At 42.1% G+C, this 21,569-nt stretch overlaps 1 protein-coding gene across 4 annotated transcripts in view; it reads left to right on the top strand.

Annotated features, from left to right (window-relative positions):
* The window catches only part of Slc25a26 (solute carrier family 25 member 26), a 101,719-nt gene that overhangs the window by 15,662 nt on the left and 64,488 nt on the right, over positions 1-21,569 (top strand). For 3 of the 4 annotated variants that reach the window (XM_027428930.2, XM_027428929.2, XM_027428932.2), the window contains 2 exons: positions 17,009-17,113; positions 18,521-18,568. The exons of the other annotated variant lie outside the window; for it this stretch is intronic. In XM_027428930.2, the coding sequence (XP_027284731.1) occupies positions 17,009-17,113; positions 18,521-18,568 (153 nt within the window). The remainder of the gene's footprint in view (positions 1-17,008; positions 17,114-18,520; positions 18,569-21,569) is intronic. 4 annotated transcript variants of the gene reach the window in all.

Here is a 21,569-nt window from a genome sequence, read left to right as displayed (position 1 = left end):
CTTAAGAAAACAGAGAGGTATTACATTTGATTCTATAAATTAATTTAGGAAGTTTTGTCATTTTAACAATTTATTATTTTAAAATCAATCTACACTTAATTAAAAAACCTAACCTTTTGTTCTAGGCTTAAATCAATTCTCATTATGTTTTGACAGTAGACCTCATTATATGCTGTTAATTTTGAATATTTTAAAAGATGAAAATTGTGTGTGAAGGTTTAAGTGCATTTAGGATTGTTTCTACATTAGCTATTGCCTATTTTCTTTATTATTTTGTGTATGTGTGTGTGTGGATGGTGGTGCATGTGCTGGCAAGTATGATCATATGTGTGGAGACCACAGGTCTACCTTGCGTCATGACCCTTGAGATGCCCTTCTGTTTTGGAAGACAGAGTCTCTCACTGGGACCTGGGCTTTGTCAGGCTAGGCTGTCTGGTCAGTGATATTCAGAGATCTGGGTGTCTCCACCTCTGAAACACTGGGCTTGGCATTCTACATGGGTGCTGGGGTTCAAACTCAGGTCCTCATGCTTGTGGGGCAAGTAAGTCTCTGAATGTTCTCCCCAGTTCCTCCTCCATTATTTTGCTTTCCACCTCAGCATGAATCCAGAGTCCTGTATGTATGAACTAGTGCCCTACCACTAAGCTACACCCTAGCCTTGCTGTTATTCTGTAATTTTCTGTTGTATTGTTCAGCTCCAAATACAGTTTCATAAGTTGTGCATTTGACCTGTATTTCCTAATGTTACTGAAGCAAGAAGATTTCAAGCGTGAGACCTTTGTTGTCTGAAGTCTTGTTCCTAGACATTCTTCAGTTGCCACACTTATTTGAGCTTATGGAAAGATTTTATAGAGATGTGTATTAGTTACTGCTGTGTTGCTATGGCCACCATATTCATGGTTTTAGAAAGTTTCAGTCTGTCATGGTGATGAAGAAATGGCAGGACAGCTCGGTTGACAGTGGCAGGAGCCCATGGCAACCAGGTAGCAGAGAGCAAGGCAAGACAAGCCAAGAGCAGAGGCAACCTTCAAAGCCCATATCTGTAGAAACTCTTATATGGTCTGATGCTTCTGAGATCTGTAATTCTTATATTTATGAATTGGAGCTTTTAAATATAATTTGCTTGTGCATAGTGTTGGACATGGAGGGCCATTCCTAATTCCTTAGAATTGGGAACCAAACAGCTGTTAGAGTAAGGACACAGCACTAGGATATGCATAGTCACTACTTCTCTTAGGGGTTCCTTCATGACTCCCAGAGGAGGGTAGGAGGAAAACTGACTAGCCGGGGTACATGTATTGAGGGTTTGGGGCATGAAACATTTCTCTATGTGGATTTTTAGTTGATTTAAAGCTCCTTTATTGAGAGTATGGTTAAGACATAGCTCAGTGGTTAAGTGCATGTCCTGCTCTTCGAGGACCTGAGTTCGATTCCCAGCACCTACATCAGGCACCTCACAACCTGCTGTAACTTCAGGAATAGGGATCTGATACCTTTGCCCTCTGTGGCATCTTCCTTCTCCTGCAAAAACTTGCACAAGACACATAAATAAAAATAATAAGAAATGTGACAGTAAAACTCATTTATTTCATTGAAAAGTTTGCTAAATTTTAGATGGCATAGATAATGTCCAGGCCCTGACCTTTCTGAAGGGCTATTTGCTAGTTGCTGGGGAGTGAGATCTGCCCTCTTTTGAGGGTGTGGCACTGGTGGGTGGTCTCACATTTGTGACTTAGTGGATTATTAAAAAGACCTGAAGTTAGGAGGGGGACTTGTTGAGAAGGATGCAGAAGTTGAAGGGGACAGTTTATTTCCTACATGTTTGAATTTCTTATGAAAAAAATAAGAATTTTATTGCCAGACTTCTGGAGTTACAGAAGTACTATCCTGAAGTGCTAGTAGTCTTGGAACTTAGTTGGAAAACCTCCCTGAAGTTCAGAATCAGTTTTGTCAAATTATTTAACAAGTATACATATTGCTTCCTTCCTGTTTTAGCATCTTGTTTCCATTTAATAGAACACAAACTTTGGGTTTCAGTTTCATGTAAATGTGCTAGAAATAAGAGAAACAAACAAGTGGACGGAGGGGAAATGCAATTTCATATGTAAAATAAAAGGAATAGACAGTCATTCTTAGCAGTCATTGCTCAGAGCTGCAGCAGCCTAGATAAAAAGGAATAGCTCAGGGTGGCAGTACAAGGAAGCACCTTTGCTTTCGTCCAGCCTCGTCATGTATGCTGCAGACAGATTCCTTAGAATTTTGTTGCTATTGAACATATCCACAGCTTCTTTGTTGTGGCTACAATAAAGGCAACTTGGAAAGAAAAGAACACTGCTACAGTAATAAGCATTCCCTGTGGCTATAGCAGCAGCTTGATTAAATGTTAATGATGAATCAATATGACTTTAATCACAACCGTCTGCCTTCTGCTTACAATTTGGAATACAGAGAAATCGATCAAATAAGATTTAATATATAACCACAGCAAGAAGAGTCCCATTTGTGCCATTTTTATTAGGAAGTTTGCTGTACCAAATCTCTAAATCCCTACCTCAATTATTTCCTAGCCCAGTTTTCATCACACACAGAACAAGCCCTGTGAGAAGCAGAATCTATAATGAGGTCCAAGGCACGACAGCTTTCCCTTAATGGTGTGGGCACTGTATTCTAGCAGTGGCAATGCTGTTTAATGGTTTTCAGATTTGCTTTTCTTGAATCTTATGCTTCTTGGAGCCTGGTTCCTGTTACTTTTAGAAATGGAAGAACATTGAAGGTTCTTTATATACAAAAGGATTCCACTGTGAATTAAATGTATGCACAGTGACACAGAGGTCCTCCACATGGATGCTGGTTGATTGTCCTTTTCAGACCCATTCCTGATTAAGACGAAACAACCAGGAGATAAATTAGATCTTGTTTTGTACATGTCATTCGATTAGCTTCTAAAGTACGTTTCCAAATGCAACCCAAGGACTGCCTGCAATGGAAGCAGCTGCCCGTGTGGCAGGTTACAAACGAAGGTCTTTGGAGACAGTAGTGGGGACTCTGCAAGGTAAACAAAAGCCCCAGATGGCTCTGGTACTCACTGACACATACACAGACTATTTTTGAGGTTGGAACAATACTCATATGTATAGACTAAGGTTTTATTTAAAAGAATGTTGTGTGAGTGTTGCATTCGAGTCTTCTAAAGACCCATGCTGTTGGGGAGTCTTGTAGCTAAAGATACTTTATATTAAGGCTTCCCTTCCCTGGCAGCTAAAACTTCTGGACCTGCTGTGTCCCAATCTACTTAGGCTCTTACCGGATAGAGTGGAGTTAAGCTTCCACTAGCTCATCTGCTTGGCCAAGTGTGCAGAGGACTTGAAGTATATTTCTGAAACATAAAGCTCAGAACACACACTGGGATTTGCTGTGTTTTCCATAGTGGCATGGATGGAAGCTGTTCTGTTTATCCTGTTAGTATCAGAAATGAGTAGGAGATGATTTAGCAGTTATGAGCACGTGCTGTTCTTGTAGAGGACTTGTATTTCATTCCCAACATCTAAATTAGGCTGTTCATAACCATCTGTAACTCCAGCTCCAGGGAATCTAATACCCTCCTCTGGCCTTTGAGGGAACCGGAGTGCATGCATATGTGGGAGCACATAAATAGAAATAAAATGAATATTTGATGTTCATTATGACCTTTAAGAACCACTCAGTGTGGTGGCACACACCTTTAATCCCAGCACACGGGAGACAGTGGGAGGTGGATCTCTGTGAGCTGAAGGCCTGCCAGGGTTACTTAGGGAGACCCTGCCTCAAAAATAAATAGTAAGTAAGTAAACAAATAAGTAAATAGAAAAATAAAACTATAAGAAGAAACATTGAGCAAGATAATAGAAGAAAAGTTAAAAACTTAAATTTTTCAAAGATTTATTTTACTTCATATGTAAGAATGGTTGTTTTTTGTTTTGGTTTGGTTTTTGGTTTTTCGAGACAGGGTTTCTCTGTATTGTTTTGGAGCTTGTCCTGGAACTCATTCTGTAGACTAGGCTGGCCTCGAACTCACAGAGATCTGCCTCTCTCTGCCTCCCTAGTGCTGGGATTAAAGGCATGCACCACCAACACCTGACTGTGTAAGAGTGTTTTACCTACATGTGTAGTGATTGGCTCAGAAGGAACTCACCATGATGCAGCAGGGGGAGATGCTTATAGTTGCACATGAATAGGTGGAAATGTGATCTATACCTGCAGATTTATACAACTAGAAGCTAAAACAGAATTGCTACCTGCCTTACCTCTCTGAAATCAAACAAGTGCTATTTCTCTTTGATGAATGTGAACACATGCCTATGCTCAAGGATGCCTTCACCCTGCTTCTGTGTGCCTGGGGACTCATTTTTCAAATGGTGCATTATGTATATGAAGTAGGCAGACTTTTATTTCTTCTTAGCAATTCTATTTTTTAAAATGTAACTTAATTCTATTATTTTGTGTGTGAGTTTTTTATGTGTATGTATGGCTGTGTACTACATTCATACAATGCCCTGGGGGCCAGAGATGTTGGGTTTCCTGGATGGAACTAGAGTGCTGGCATTAAAAGTGTGTGCCACCACCACCCGGCTTTTAGCATCTCTAAACTATAGAATTATTTAAAAAGTTGTGGAGTAAAAGTAGCTCATCTCTGTTACCTTTTATAGCTTTTAAAGGGGCTCTCTGTCCTTTCTTAGACCATGTGTTTGTTTGTTTATTGACTGTTGTTGCACTCATCTTAGTTTCCTCCCCCTTTGCTGTCCTTGCCTAACATTATAGATTTAGATCTGAGTGTCCCATGTCTAGGGTGAAGGAGAGGGACATAAAATGGGCAGGAGACACACAATACCTTCAAGTGGTCCAGGAGTTTTAAGAAAAGACAGTCTGTGGTAGGATGAGAGCGCAAGGGAAGGAAGGTGTAGATGGTTTTGTCTGGATTGAACTGAATGATGGATGTTGATTTAGAAAGGGTCTCATAGAATGCTTAATTTTTGAGTCTGATGGATTTAACTAATTTACTTTGTGGGCATGTGGTGTGTGTGTGTGTGTGTGTGTGTGTGTGTGTGTGTGTGTGTGTGTGTGTGTGTGTGTATGCATGCTTGAGGGCACACATGTGAGCCCTAGTGTGTGAATGCATGCATGTGGAGACCTGAAGTTGGCATTGGGTGTTTTCTCTTCTCTATAGCCCTCCACATTGTCATTGAGGGAGGGCTTCTTGCTGAGCACAGAGCTCACTGATTCTGCTAGTTCAGCTAGCCAGTGTGCCCCTGGGATCCCCGTCTCTGATTCCTGAATGTTGAGATGATAGGCAGCCACCATGCCTTCTCAGATTTTATGTGGGTTCTGGGGATCTGAACTCCAGTCCTTACCCTTGCACAGCAAGTGCTTTATCCACTGAGCCCTCTCCCCTGCTCCTAACTTCTTTGTAGATTTTAATGTATGTACTTAAGATATATACATTGATGTTATGGAATAGTCATAGATAGTAAAATAGTCATCATAGCGAAACAAGTAAACGTAGCTCTCACCTTACATTGTTACTGTTTTTTTTTTTTTTTTTTTTTTTTTTTTTGTGTGTGTGTGTGTGTGTGTCAAGAGCAGCTAAGGTCTCATTTAACAGGAAAGCCAACTCAATTTTATTAGCTTGCATTATACAATGTGCTAGTTTGTTGAGTAAAAAACAGGAGGGCTCTTGCCGTGCACTTTCACGTTCCTGATGGTTGGAGTGCAGTGTGATGGGGCCATCTAGGTGAGGAGGGACTACAGGCTAGAGGATCTGCCAGGTCTGGTGAGGAGCTTGACTTTCATTCTTTGACATTCTACACGGAGGAGCGACAGTGATCCTAGTTGTGTCCTCCAGATCACTGTCTGGCAGCTGTGTGGTGAGGAGAGCATGGTAACCCCAGAGGTCACCCAGACTGGGGGAGTGAAGGGGTCTATGGAGGAAGACAATGAGCTCCAGAGAGGCCAAAGAGGAATCAGCAGAGAAAGGAATGCTTTCTAGAAGAGCTTCTAAACAATACCTCTTCAGTGTGTTGACTGATGTGTGCTGAGTGCCTGCTGGTGAATTCTCCAGCACAGGTCACTGATTCAGTGCAGTCCATACCACCCCAGTCTTTTCAGCTGTCTCAGGCACTTCAGGCACACAGCACACAGGCAAGAAGCGGGAGGGGACAGTCAGGACTTGGCACCACGTACACATAGAGACATAACCTGTGGTTATGCACAGATGAGACCTGAGTGTACTGAGGATCTTGAGGGATCTGATGAAGGATTCTTGCTCTTATCCCTCTGACCCTTGCAGGCTTTGCATCCTGTAGACTCTCACTTGTCTAATAGAGTATGCATTTTCTGACAGCATTGATCTGTGATTCACACAACATCTTTCGTAAATATAAGAGGGAAGGGAAGCTGTGTTAACTTTGAGCTTTAGAACAGTGTCGGATTAGAGAAGACAATTAAGTTGAGCTTTATAGTAACAACATGATGTTCATATATTATGATGAAATTGACGGAACTATTTGGGACTGTGAGAGTGTAATGTGGCCAGTCACTGCCATTATGTTGTGTGTAGGAAAACTGAGTCCTTCTCTCTAAGGGCAGCAGCATTAAAAGAAGTTAGGTTTAGCTACTTTTGTGTGAGCCGAGGTTTGTAAGAAGCAAACTCCTTTTTTAGAGACAATACTGGCTTGTGACAGTGGCTTTTCCCTCTAATACTTACCAAGACCTGGCATCTGCTGGCCTTCTGGTTGGTTAGAATATAGTTCTTGGAAAGGTAATGGAAGTGCCTTGGTTACTAATTTGCCTTGGTCTGTTTGAGCTCCAGTATTTGTGTATTCTCCATATGTATGGTACCATAACAGGTGCTAGGAAGCAGAATAAGAACTATTAGTCCTGTTTTTCTGAGGAGCATATAAAATAAATGGTTGGGCTCATTTCCTGAACGGTCAGGGACTATTTTGAGGACGTGTGATGTGGATCATCTATTTTCAAATTATAGATGGGAATCAGAACTGTGACTTTTGCACATATTCACACCTCCTTTGTGTGTACGTGTGCGTGCGTGTGTGTGTGTGGGCGTGTGTACGCATTGTGCTCCCACTCATGCACTGTTTCATGAGCTGCTGCCCTTTCCACCGGGACAAGCAGGCTTGTGTGTTCTTACAGGGATGAAATAATGCAGCACTGTCACAGCGCCTGGCCTTGCATCTCACACAGAGCACAATAAATGTTATTTCTGCTTCCATGCCACATAAATTGCTGTGTGACACATTTTTACAGTTTTGATACAAGAATACAGAAAAATTAAACCCAAGAAAATTGAGTGACTTGCTGAAGATTTCTTAGCTACGTGTGGACAATAAAACACCATGGAGGATGATTAATGGGGCCAGCGTTTCTGTGCATTGCCAGGAGCACCTCTGTAGGGATTTCTGCTTTTTTATCTTATCTATAAAAATGACAGAAGTGGAGATGAGAAAGTACAGGACGTAGGTAATCAGGTGTCCATCTGACCTTATCTTGCTTGTGCCATTGTTTAGCCTCCAGGGCCAGCACACCCTGCACAGTCTATACCTGGGCTCAGCCTGGTGAGTCTGCCTGCCTCTCTAGCCCACTTGCACCCTCTCCATCCTTTAGGCCTAACCTTATTCCTGTTTATACATCCCATGTACCAGTCCAGTCTGATGAACCCTGCCTGTACCATCTGCAAACTCCAGGCTTGGCCCAGGATGTTTATACTATATGCTAGCCCAGTCCTCTGTGTCCACCTGACCTTGTCCCTCCTGTACCACATCCGGCCCCCTTGCCCAGCCCTGTTCATACATCCTGTACTGTGGTCCAGCCTGGTAAGTCTGCCTGACCCTAGCCCACCTGCACCTTATCCAATACTCATACCTAGCCTGGGACCTACAGCTAGAGCTGGGGCCCAGTCTGTTGTATCCACATCAGATGTACAACCAAAGATCCACATGCCCAGGTTTCATTAAAAATAACCAGTGTAAGAGGTCAAGGCAGCACCCCATCCCCAACCTACCAGTTCTGCAGAAATGTTCTCCAGTGAAAATAACTAGATGAACCCTAGGAAGGAGAGAAAAATAACACTAAGGGTCTTTGAAAAGGACATAGGGAATCATTATTTTATATTTACCTAAAATTGTGTGTGTGTGTATGTGTGTGGTTTATATGAAGTTATGCCATTTGGGTGACAACATCCCTACAAGAGTCATAGACTGTCTAAACAAAAACTGTACCAGTTCATGAGAAACCTTTTGAGTTGTTGATCAGGAGAGTCCAAAGAACTCCTCAACAATGTAGGGTATCACACTTGTCCTTGTTTGTCTCCCAGAAGTTGAAGGTAGGACAGTTGCTAAAAGACAACATGCACTTCAGACACAGGACTTAGAGGAATTGCTCTGGGTAGTACTAAGTGCCTCCGCTTTGAGTACCATAGTACTGGAAGGTGATATTCAAGCTACCAAGGGAAGGAAGGATTAAGGAATCTTACACAGCTGCGATGCATATGAGCTGCAACAGTGACCCACATGACATGCTATCTCTAATCGTGGTAGTAACCCACAGCTGTCTAATTGGACTTAAGGTCCAGGTAACAGGAGAGAAATCAAGCCTGGTTCTGGAAACCCAGCTGGCCAAGGCTGGTGAGGCCGTGCATCTTAGAAGAGAATTCACTACTGCCACTCTCCAGCTTGTTTAATTCATATCTGCATGCTAACTTCTTATCCTTATACTCACGGGTAATGTAGCTCTCACTCCTCATCAAAGGAGCTGCTGCTTTTTTTTTTTCTTAAAGCAGAGACAATTACAGAAATAGAAATCTAGTCACAATGCTGAGGACAACTGACTGTGGAATGCCCAGCCCCAACTGATAGCCGCAACACAACCATTACACTCAGGGAACATAGTGGAAGATGGGGTGGAAAGATTGTAAGAGCCAGAGGACCAGAAAATCTGCAGTGCAGTTTTGTCTTCTAGACATGACAGGGAAGAATCTACCCATAAAATCTCAGCAGTGTGGCTGCCTCAACCAGTTGACATGCTAACGTGGATGGGGAAATGTCATGGGTCCCCACTCCTAGACAAAGAACTACAGGCAACCAATGACTGCAGAGAGGGAGAATCAGTGTTTTCAGGGATGAGCCTCCTAATAGGTTAGCTCTACACATGTGCACGCGCGTGCGTGCGTGCGTGCGTGCATACACACACACACACACACACACACACACACACACACACACACACACACACACGCAAAACAAACCAACAAACTTCCAAAGCAAAGAAAAAGAGCCATGAATTTGAGATGGAGTGGGGGGTGGTGGTGGAGGAGGGGAATGATGTAAATATATGACATACATATTAAATAAAAATTAAAATCAGCTTAGGCAAAAATGCAGATCGTTGAGTTTCTTAAAATAAGAAAACCATGTTCTAGAACTTACTGTTTCTGTTTTAGAGAACATAGTGCCCCCCCCCTCTGATTCATGAAACCTGAGACTGTTACTTTGCGAAAGAGGCTTGGTAGATAGGATTAGGGATCTTGAGAGCTAGGGTTTCTTGGATTGTCAAGTGGGTTCACTATAATCCCAGCATCCTTACACCAAGAGGGAAGGGAAGCAACCAGACCCAGGAGACCTGAAGATTCCAAGCTGATGGTTTAAAGGTGGAGGGAGGAGCCACAAGCCAAGAGATGCAAGTGGTACTTGTGTGCTGCAGAAAGCACGCTGCCTGGCATCTTTGCTTTAGCCCGGGAGGTCCCTTCCTATAATTCGTGCCAAAGTAATTTACCATTAAGTGTATGATGGTATATTATATGAACGCAGTTACTGTTATATTGTGTTCCACCTTCAGGTTTATTTGTTAAGAAGAATCTACAGCTTGATGATTAGGGCTTCCACTGAATCATGACTCAGCTCTGTGATGGAGAAGTCCAGAAGTGGGAGGCCCTTGCTATCCAAGGCCTATAGGATAATATAATGATTTCTGTTGAGGAGACTGCTCACTTAGCTGCAGTCTGCTCTTACTAGGGGTAGTGTTGGTTTTCTCAAGAGAGCCCAGTACCTGCAGAGATTTAAATTTTTTCTTATGGTGCCTATAGGGTGGTTATGTAAGTGAGGGGAAGCCACTTAATGAAGTAAGGTTTGGAAACTGTCTCAATAGGAAAGATTTTCAAATTGCTATTCATCAACAGGAACAGTTCCATATGTAACCAGAAGATGGCAGGCTTGATGCACAAATGAACAGTGGAGTTTTAGCCGTTTTCTTAGTTTTAAATGGTGGCATAGAAAGATAAGTTAGGTATTAATTGAAGCCTGCTTTCTAAAATGAATTTGAGGAATTAGAAAAAGAAAGTAGCATAAGATTCAAGTAAACTGCTTTTCAAAAATATACTTGTAGCCATCTGCCATGAGTTTGTTTTATAAAGCCCAGCACTTGAGTTTTCTTCTGTTATAATCAATCTCCAGTTGGCTTTATGCAGCATATTCTTAGGTTTCTGTTGAGTGTATTATTGAGTTATCTTTTGAAATATGAGGAATTTGCTAATTTAAATTTAGCTGAGTCCCTTGAATGCTTGTGTGCATGACAAACTTTTAATGAAGATGATACCAGCTTCCCTGTGTGAAACTGGAGTGTCCACAGTGAGAGGACAGAGGGCAGTTGTGAAACCCTGGCAGGTTATGTTGAAGGTGTGGACCTGGCTGTGGCAAGGAAGAGCCAGAGATTTTACCAGCATCCCCTACCCTCCCTCGTGTGTGTGTGTGTGTGTGTGTGTGTGTGTGTGTGTGTGTGTGTGTGTGTGTGTGTGTGTGTGCATGTGCGTGTACATGCATACTCTCTCACACATGCCATGGTGTGCATGTGAAGGTCAGAAGACAACTTAGTGGTTTAGTTCTCTCCTCCACAGTGTGATGGAACTCAGGACACCAGGCTTGGCAGCAATTTGTTTTCTTACTGTGATGCTAAGTCACTACAATTAATTCGCTTTCATACATTTATCATTTGTAGGTTTTCAGTTTTGTGTTGTATTTAATAGATGGTTGGGCTGCCCCCTGTAACAGTAAGTTTTTTGTTTCCAGGAAAGAAAACTCTTGGTAGCTGTGTCACTATTTAACCAAAATTTAACCATAAGTTTTGTCATACTTCTGGTATGAATTCTTATGAGCCCAGCATTTTGTTTTCTATTTTAGGGTTGATAAAAGATGAGTGCACATGCCTGCCTGCCTGCCTGCCTGCCTGTCTGTCCGTCTGTCTGTCTCCTCGTCTCTTGTAGGCTATACTGGCCTTTACTCTTGAATCCCCCCCCACCCCCATCCCTGAGTTTTAGAATTGCTCAGCTCCATATGAATTTTCTTGATGGAAAGCCGTTTTGATAGAACTGTAACACATGAAGCATTCTGGGGTTTGATGAAGATGTCACCATCCCCATGTCCTGGCTTCATCCCACATGTGTGAGGTGAGGGTGTGCCCCAGGGCAGATGTTCCAGGAGACCTGGGGACGGACAGAGTTTCTTGCATTTCCTGTCACAGACCTGCAGCACTCAGACCTGCTTTGTTCTTGTGCTGTGCTCTGTTGTTGCTCACATTCAAAATGAAGAAAAATCAGAAAAGCAAATGGAAGGCACGTGGGAGCGGGAGGGGAGACACGAGGCATTTCTTTGTAGACTGACTTGGGTCTGAACTGCTGAACCATAGACGTCACACGCCATGCTGGGGCCTTTGTACCAGGCAATGGCTGAGAGTGCTTTTCATCTGAGAACCTTTTCCAAGTTTTTCTTCGTTTCTGTATTTTTAAGAAATAAAAATGTAATCTAAGAGCATGAAGGGTTATGAAGCATGAAGTTCCATAAATATTTATGCTAAACCTCAGAAGTGGACAGCTCCTATTTTCCTGCCATATTGGGGTCGTATTTCATTGTTGACCTCCTGAATAGGAAAGCACAAGGCATTAGTGTGCCCTTTCCTTTCTCTTTCATTTATTTATGTGTTTTCATTCTTTGGTGAGCTGTAGATGTTGGGAGCTTGCCTTTAGGTTTCTGTCGGTGTCAGTGGACTTAATTTTGCATCTCGGTTTTTGGTGGGTTTCTGAAAGTTTACACTCTTACCCAAAGAAACAAATTGTATGCGATTCCAAGCCTCTGGGAAGCTGTCTGAGCTTCTCTGTTGTAAATCATCGCTAACTTAGGAACAGACATTGTCAAAGTTGCATTGGTCCTGCATCTACAAGTGTATTTTAATTTGGCCCCTTCATTTTATTTCCCCCTCACATAAAGTTTTTGGTTCATGGAACTCACACATGGCAATTGCAAAGAATTTAGAAAATATAAATAAGCAGAAAAAACCCTGTAATCCTACTATATATTTTTTTAGTCTTTTAATCAAAATATGTATGGACATTTCCTATAAAGATGATTACAAATAAGGGAATGTCAGTAAGATATTTGCATGGAAATGCATAACTTTTTGGTGTTTTTCTTCCTTCTTGGTAGTTTAATTTTCTTTCTACATACAACAATACAAAAATATCTATAATAGAGTTTTCTTTTTCAGTTGGTTAGTGAGGTTGATATATATTTTTCTCACTCTCAAGGTGCTTATGGGTCAGCAGAATTTTTAAAAATTTTACTGTGTAAGTTAGTAAGTAGGACTGGGGAGGTGGCTTAGTGCGTCAGAGTGATTGCTGTGAAAGCAAGAGGATCTGAGTTCAAATCCCCAGCACCCATGTAAAAAGCCATACATAGCTACATGGGATTCACTGGCCATCCAGCCAGCATAGCTGAAATGACAAGCTTCAGGTTCCATGAGAGAACCTGTCTCAAAATATAAAGGTGGTAAGCATTTGAGGAAGGGAGGGGGTGTAGACCTCAGGCCTCAGCATGCACATGCACATGCACATGCACACAAATGTTGTGGAATATTACTTTAACTATGTAAAGGTATGTTATATTTGTTTATGTTGCATTTGTTTAATGATATAAAGATGTGTTGCTTTGCCTGCCTAAGGCACCTGATTGGTCTAATAGAAATCTGAATGGCCAATAGCTAGGCAATAGAGGGATAGGGGGCTAGCAGGCAGAGAGAATAAGTAGGAGGAGGAATCTAGGTTTGAGAGAATGAGGAAAAAAAGAGAGGGAGATGCCTGGGGCTAGCCAACCAGGCTGCTGCCAGCCAACCAAACATGGAGTAGAGCATACAGAATGAAAGAAAAGTAAAAAGCCCCGAGGTAAAACATAAAGAGAAACAGGTTAAATTGTTAGAAGGGCTATTGGGACACACATGAGATAAGGCTGAGCATCCATAATAATAAGTTTCCATATCATGATTTGCGAGCTGACAGTCTGAGAAAGCCTACTGTGCACAAGTGCTTGTGTGGCTGTTTACATGCACACGTGCAAATTGAGTAAGTGAAAAATGTCAGGTAGTGTTTATTTAGGAATTAAGAATAATGAAGGGCATTTTTGTGATAGAGAAGGTATAGTAATGAGGAACTAAAGAAAAATTATGGAATAAGAGGCCAGGAGGCAAGAAAATTCCTGTGAAAGCAAGAGGATCTGTGTTCATATTCCCAACGCCCATGTAAAAGCCATATACAGCGGAGTATGGCAGTAACCCTAATGTTGGAGGGTGGTAGAGACAGGAGCATTTCTGTTTGGATGCCTAGCTGATTCAGTGAGTTTTGGGTTCAGTGACAGGGAGAGGGAAAGAGAAAGACTGTCTCAACAACAAGAAAAAGACCAACAATAAAACAGTAAGTAAGGTGAAACAATAGAGAAGATATCCAGTGTCTTCCTCTGGCCTCTGTGTGTACACCCATAGGCACATGAGCTTGCCCATAATTACACACATACTACGTACATGCCATACCACACGCAACACATAAGAGTAGTATCTAATGGATACCATAAAACTTCTGCTTCAGATTGATTAAGGAAAACCACACTTATATACATACAGTTGTATAAATTTATACGTTTATTCATTAGTCAGAAAATAAAAGTGAAACAGGAACAGAGTGAAGCTGAGAGTGGTCAGGAAAATGCTTAAGAGGTCACTCACAGGATCCCAGTAGTGATCTGAAGCCCCTTTGTAGACATCATGGGCTTGGGGTCATTTGGTACAGGAATGGTCCCATGATGGATGGAACTGGCATCCTGTCATAGCCTCTATCTCTTCATATATGATCCCACTTTTCTCCTAGTTGTCAACTGTCTTGCTGTTACCAGGGTAACAGAATATTGGCCCACTTGGATGTAATGGTCCTGACCTTTGCTAGACATATGTGTCCCAAGCCTCCCTAACAAAGGAGGTTGCCATATCATACTGTTATAGCCAACAGCACAAGGGAATGTCTGCAGACATTTTTTGGTATTGTGGGATTCCAATGCTTGATGTGAACAAATGGAAATTAAATTTTATTGTTTCATAAATTTCAATTTTTGGAGAGATGTGATTTGAGGTAGTGAATCCTTCATTAGAATCATATCTATTGTTGTGTGTCAACAAAAAGCATCAATGCTTTGAACTTCAGAAATTATTGTCCATGCCAGCTGACTCCAAAGCACATAGGGATGCATCATGTCCCCTTTGTCCTTGCATCTTGGAGTGCTGAGGCACCCATCTGTGCTAGGCTAAGGGCAGTACCAAAGAAGGATTTACTTGCCACCGTTTATAACTAGAGCAAACTGCTGCCTGCATTAATAAATAAGTTTTATTAGAACATGCACAAACTGGTTTTTTGCATGTCATTGTTTATGACTTCTTAGTACTAAAAACAGTGTGGTTGAACCACTGTAACAGAGACCATGAAGCTTGCAGAATCTAAAACGTTTGCCACTAATGTTTTTGACATCAAAAGTTTTGTAACTCTTAGAGCCACTTAATTTTGGAAAGAACAGAATCCCTTTTGTTATATCCAGGTTAGATTAGAATCTGTGATTAGAAATTAGAAGAATATGCTTTGAAAAGGGTAAGCCTGGGCTGAATGAGGCTGCTGATAACAGTTCTCCCCCAGCAGCTTCCATAGCATCTTTGGCTCTATGAAGCCTAGCCAGCAGGAAGAATACACCCTGTTAGCACCAACTTGAGTTCTCCACATCCTGTGACCCAAGTGTGTATTGTCTTCAGTGATAGGGTTTTACCATTAAGTTCTGCTGAGCAACCAAGAGCAGTGACAATAGCCTGTATTGTCTTGGGGGTCTCCAGGATACCTCTCATAACTACTCAAGGGGAGGTATCCATACCTGACACTGGGCTTTTATTTGGACAAGCTATGGCTTTTGGAGAAGCATTATGCCCTGTTTAGGGTAACTCCAAGGAAACACTTTTATGTGAGTGTGTGTGTGTGTGTGTGTGTGTGTGTGTGTGTGTGTGTGTGTGTGTGTATTTAGGAGGGAGGAGTGAGAGATGGGACGGAGGGGGGGGAAGCCAGCTTTTTTTAGGAGTACAGCCCCTGTTAGGTCCAACATACTCCAGTGGCTAACTCCACACCTGTACAATATAGGCAGCACTAACTAGACTTATGGATTATTTTTTTAAAAGAGGACAGGACATAAGGTTGGGAGGGGATTATGTTGGGGGTAGATAATCGTATTTCATTGTATACATTCTTAAAGATACAATGTATACATGCATGGAACTTTCAAAGAATTGATAAAAATACTATATTTTAAAGGAAAAGAGGCGAGCTTTGACCAGGCATGTTATTACATGTGTGCCTGTGATCCTAACATTTCAGAGGTTGAGGTACGAGGCTTATGGGTTGAAGGTCAGCCTGGACTACATAATGAGAATAGTTCTGTTTTGCAGCATGGTTTATCTTGTGGTACTAGAGACTGAACCCAGGGCCTCATACATGCCAGGCAATGGCTGCACAACTGGCCTCAGCCTTCTTACTTTAGTTTTTGGTGTACAGTCTTGCTAAATTGTTCAGGGAGGTCTTGAATGTTGGTTGGATCCTCCTCTCCCAACCACCACAGAAGCTGGTGTTATGTGTCACTGAAGAAAGAGTATCTGCATTTCTTACCGCCCATTACATATACACACACACACACACACACACACACACACACACACACACACACACACATATATATATATGTATATATGTGCATATATATATGTGTATATATGTATATATATATATTCATATTCTAAAAGCTGATATTTAGTGTCTTCAAGCATATAAAGCATTGGACACCAGTCCAAGATGAAGAAAGCATTTGTCTATCTGGAATACTGCTGTGTCAAGGCTTCAACACAGGCCTTCCCTTTGAACAGTTTAGTGGTCCCTTTTTGTCTTCCTCCCTGCGCCTGAGTACCCATCCCCACTCCTGCCTTCTGGTTTGAACAATTAGTCTTCTATTTCCAAAAGTAGGCTGCCAGCCTTCATGTCACTGAAGGCAATTTAAGAGTTGCTTGTTGACTTAGCCAGGTGTGAGTATGGCTAGTAAGGACCAGTGTCGGCTGGAATGGTGGTTCTGGGATGATTCTTCAGCTGTGTGGTGGGAAGTCCTAGGTGCCAGGCTTGTGTGAGAGTTGGTGGAGACTGGTGTGAGGTGGGAAGGAAGAGGGATTCCAGCTTACAGTCAGCCTCGCCTCTGCTGGTGTGTTACTTCTAGTCCATCAAAGGTTGTTCTGGTATGTTCCTTGGCAGAACAGGTTAAAAAGTTGATTGTGTGTGAATACTGTTCTGTGAGTTGGGGATTCATGAGAACGGAGTTTTCTTCCTGCCACTGAGTGGTGTGCACATATGCATGCAATGTGGTGTCTGAAGGTGAGTAGCTGTCACTCAGAGGAGGGTTTTGGTGCTGATGCCACTGTGTATTCTCAAAGGTTCAAGGATTTTAGGTTAATAAAAGACTTTTTGGCACCTCACACTAAACCTAAAGATGATGTTTGCATTATTAGTTTTGCTTATGAAAAGATGTCAATTTTGCAACAGCAACTTTTCAGATATAATTAAGTTTATCTATTTTAGGTTGCCTGCTTGATTCGAGTTCCTTCTGAAGTAGTTAAGCAGCGGGCACAGGTGTCTGCTTCTTCAAAAACCTTGCAGATTTTTTCTACTATCTTAAATGAAGAGGTAAGGCTGCTTTTAGACTCCTTTCTTTCTTAAAGGATATTTTAGTGAGACTATTGTGGGCTCATTGCAGGGCCTCAGGAAACTTTAGGATGGCTTTAATGTCTAACTACAATAACTTTTTTTTTGCTGGGATTATCTTTTCCTTTGCTTTTGAATTTTTATTTTCATGTCTTTTCAAATTTTGAAGCAATCATGTGGTGAGTACCACTGCTGCATATGCCCTGAATGCAGTCTGTCTCAGGCATCAGAATCAGACACACTAATCATGTGATGGAACTGAGATACTCCTTAGAACACTGCTACAGCACGTGCGGGCCCATAGGAGAGAAAAAGTATTTAATATAAAAATATAATATGGGCTGGCAATCATTACCAGCATCATAATGTTATATGAAATTGCCATTTCTCCCCTGGCATGGGGGCTCATGTCTTTAATCCAAGAACTCTGGAGGCAGAGGCAGGTGGGCTTTCTAAGTTTTGAAGCCAGCCTGCTTTACACAGTGAGTTCCAGGCCAACCAGGGCTACATGGTGAGACCCTTAAACACACAAACAAACTAGTAAATGTTCTTTCTGTCTCTGATGAGTATTGGCTATGGTGAGAGCTGTCCTCCTAGACACATGGCTACGAGGCATGCTGCTGTTTTCTTTATCAGTTTAGCGGAAGCCTTTGTTCTATTTTGCTTTGATATTTGAGTCAAAGTCTTGCTGTGCTGCCTCAGGTTGGCCTTAAACTTCTGGGGTTATTCATTCTTGCTGCCTGGGCTCCTAAGTGGCTGTGGCTTCTGCCATCGTGTAGTACCTTTTTTCTTTCTTTTTTCCTTAAATACTGTGAGCCAATCTTAGTTTAGGTTTATAGAAAAAGTTATTCTTTGTCTTTGTTTTGGAGGTGGGGACTGCCTGTGTGTCTTCTTCCTCATCCTCCTGAGTGCTCGGATGACAGGTGTGTGCCACCACATCCCTCATCTTTCTGGTTTGTTACCAACTGTAGGAATGAGGTCAGTCTTATGGCTGCTCATTGGACTATGTATGTGCTTAAGCATATAACACTAGGCTTATCTGTAATGCATACTTTATTGAGAGATTACTGACCAATTTCTGAAATAAGTCCTCTTCTTACATTAAAGGATGATGAACTGGCTTTTGGAAAGGTATACATTGTAAATGTTTACAAAAGATAAAATGCTGTTACTTAATACCATGTATCTTGTTATTAGAGATGTCAATTTCAAGGGAGCTAGCCCCAAACTTGTGTGTCTTAAGCCAGTTTAGAATGTTTAACTTTAGAAAACTGTGGCTAAGGGATGTCTTAGAACTCAAATTTTAGAGCAGGGAATTTCTTTCTAGAATGCTCTTCACAAATCTTTGTTGTTCCAATTTTCCAATCACTTGGCTTTTGTTTGTTTCAGGGCATCCAAGGACTGTACCGAGGCTACAAGAGCACAGTGTTGAGAGAGGTAACCCAATTACTATTCCTGAAGTCCCAAAACAGGGTGGGCTTTGATTGGCGACCCTGTGTTTCTTAAGAATCAGAAATATATTTGGAGAAAGTGGCTTAAGAAATCAACTCAAACTGTTTAGTTGCATAGTTGGTTCTTCCATCTAGAAGAATGCTTTTAATGGTTTGCTGGACCAGCTGGCATCATTGTCATTCTAGGTGACTAAGTGTCTGGTAGCTGAAATAGTAAGGAAGAACATGGCAAGGTCAGTTTGCAATGGGCTGGGAACCCTTTCTGCAGTGAAACCCAACAATATCACCTTGGGCGGTCTATCATGCTGTACTGTATTTTTGGATTGGGGTGGGGTAAGAGAGGGAGCCATAAAGCAACACTTGGCCCTCAGTAATGACGTCACTAGATACTGTAGACAGCATGTTTTAATCTTTGCCTTCCAGACAGGAGACTGTTTGGATTTTTACATAATGAGATGTGAGGAACACTTTTGGTCCAGGACACAGTGTTCCATGACAGGTAGGAAGGACTTGCTGATGTTTCCCCCTCTTCTTAGAGTCCTGGGACTAAACATTTTAACATGTAGAACTGTTTCTAATGTGAATAATATGGGAGTTAATAGAATATTGAAATTCTTTGAAAGCTCTCATTTTGCACTCCCTGTGACTTGCAGGCCTCCTTAGGGTGCATGGACAGTGTGTAGTGTGGCCTAGGCCTTTGGTTTTCACAAGGTAATGACCTACAGTGCAGCCGTGTTGTGGAGCCCGACAGTTCCCTTTTTGGCAGATGGAATGCTCCACACTTGTTCCTACTTTCTGTCAGTAATATCACCTGTGTGAGTCTCCTTTTGCCCTTTCTTTCTGACTCACTAAACCTTGTGTTATTTGCTCCTCTTTCACCTGGATGCAGGAAAAAGTGGAGGAAAGAGTAATCAATGTTTTCTTATCTTTCTGAAAAGGGCTGAATAAATGAATGTATTTCCATTCCAGAGAGTGCTAGTTTTGCATACAAAGAGATAAAACACATGCTCACAACTGTTGTTCCATCCTTTCAAAAATTTGTTTTGACAGATGTCGTGCTAGTAATTAATTTTTTGGCTGCAGTCCTTGTGAATTGTGTGACCTTACTGAGATGACTTTGTTTACTTAAAATGGCAGAGCTTTGTTGGCAGTTTAATTGGGGTCTTGTGCATTATGCGAGCTCATGAAGGAGCCTTCAGAGCTGATTTCAGTTGAGGTGTTGCTCTGTGCAGTCTCAGCTGGGATGAGAGGGGAATTACTGCCGAATGAGATGTAGCTGCTTCTCCAAGTGAGACAAATCAGAAGTGATGGGCTTGCTCTAAACAACATTTTTGCATTATGAAGAGTTTCAAGCCTCACATTATCCTGACAGTAATATCAGATCCTTTTGTCTAGAGCCCATATGATTGCTTCAATAAGAAATACACAGAAGCTTTAGTGGGAACCACCAGGAAATGTATACGATTTGTTCAGTGTGCAATTTTTTTTCTTTGAGATAGTTTTATCTCACTAGCAGTAGCCTTTGGGGAGTGGGGGTTGAAGTTTGGCTCCATGCATTAGAAGCATGATTGTGGTGATATTTGTGTATGCTATAAGAAATAAAGCTTGCCTGAAGATCAGAGTGCAGAGCTGGCCACACTAGTTAGCAACAGAGGCCAAGAAGTGGTGGTACACACCTTTAATCCAAGCACTCAGGGGACAGAGGCAGATGGATTTCTGTAAGTTCAAGGCCACACTGTGCTACACAAAATTGATCCAGTCTAAAAGAGAAATAGCTCATATAAAGGTGACCCTAGCATTTGGGATCACAAGCCTTTAATCCCAGCACTAGGGAGGTGGAGACAGAAAGGGGTGTGCCTGGGCAGAGAGGAATATAAGGAGGAGAATACAGGAGCTCAGTGCTGTCTGAGCAGCAGTCAGTCTTTAGCAGTCAGTCTGAGGAGAGGATCACCCCTTTGGTCTGAGCATTGGTAGAGGTAAGAACTCTAGTGGCTGGCTGCTTTGCTTCTCTGATCTTCAGCATTAACCCCAGTATCTGACTCGGAGTTTTTATTATTACAACCAATTAGAAATCTGCTACACATGATGTGTGTTCTCTGGGCTTTGCACTATCATGCATTATGCTGTGTTTGCTCTTTGTAGAGATTGTATACTTAGCCTCCCATTCTCCTGAACTAGTTCAGTTTCTGTGAATTTTGCGCTGAGTCTGAGCATGATCAACAGATTAGACTGTTTGCCTCACCTTTTCTCTTTTCTTCTTTTTCATGGACTTGACCAAATTAGATATGGCTGAGCATCTTGGTCCATTGGGGTTATTGCAGTAAGATGGAAGTGGGGAGCACAGTCATATTTGTGGGCGTAGTCTAGATGATTTCAAGTCCATGGACCTGAAAGTTCTGTGCAAATTAGCCTCATGCTGTTGAGTGAGAATTAGAAGGACTTGGGTAGGGAAAAAAAGCAGAGAAAAGCAATCTGTTTCAAAAGAACTTGAAGTGAGTTAAGTCCAGCTGATGCCTTTATCTACAAACTCTACTTAGCACTATGCAGAACAGCCCTGCCCTGATGGGGAAGCACACAGGGGAGTCTCCTTTACCATGCAGTTAAGGGCTGTAGTGATGCATCTTGAGTTCAGAGGATACTCCCCTGGGTGCACTCAGCATTTGTCACAATGATAAAAGCAAACCTTAGGGCTGAGGAGGTGGTTCAGCTGGTAAAGTACCTGCCACACAAGAGTGAGGACCTGAGTTTTAATCCCCCAGGACCCACATCAAAAGAGGGTTGTATTGGCATTTGCCTATAATTCCAGGGCTGGAGAAGCTGAGGTAGACAGATCCCTGGGCTCATTGGTCACCCAGCCTATCGGAACTGGTGAGTCCAGGTTTGGTGAGAGACTGTGTTCCAAAAATGAGGGTTAAAGTGACTGAGGAAGACACTTGATGTTGACCTCTGACTTGCACATGCTCACACAGGCACACACTCTTGCATAC

The sequence above is a fragment of the Cricetulus griseus genome, chromosome 8 (genome assembly GCF_003668045.3).
Source record: "Cricetulus griseus strain 17A/GY chromosome 8, alternate assembly CriGri-PICRH-1.0, whole genome shotgun sequence".
NCBI classification, from domain to species: domain Eukaryota; kingdom Metazoa; phylum Chordata; class Mammalia; order Rodentia; family Cricetidae; genus Cricetulus; species Cricetulus griseus.
Note: the sequence above shows the minus strand (reverse complement) of the source record. Positions and strands in the feature narration are given on the sequence as shown.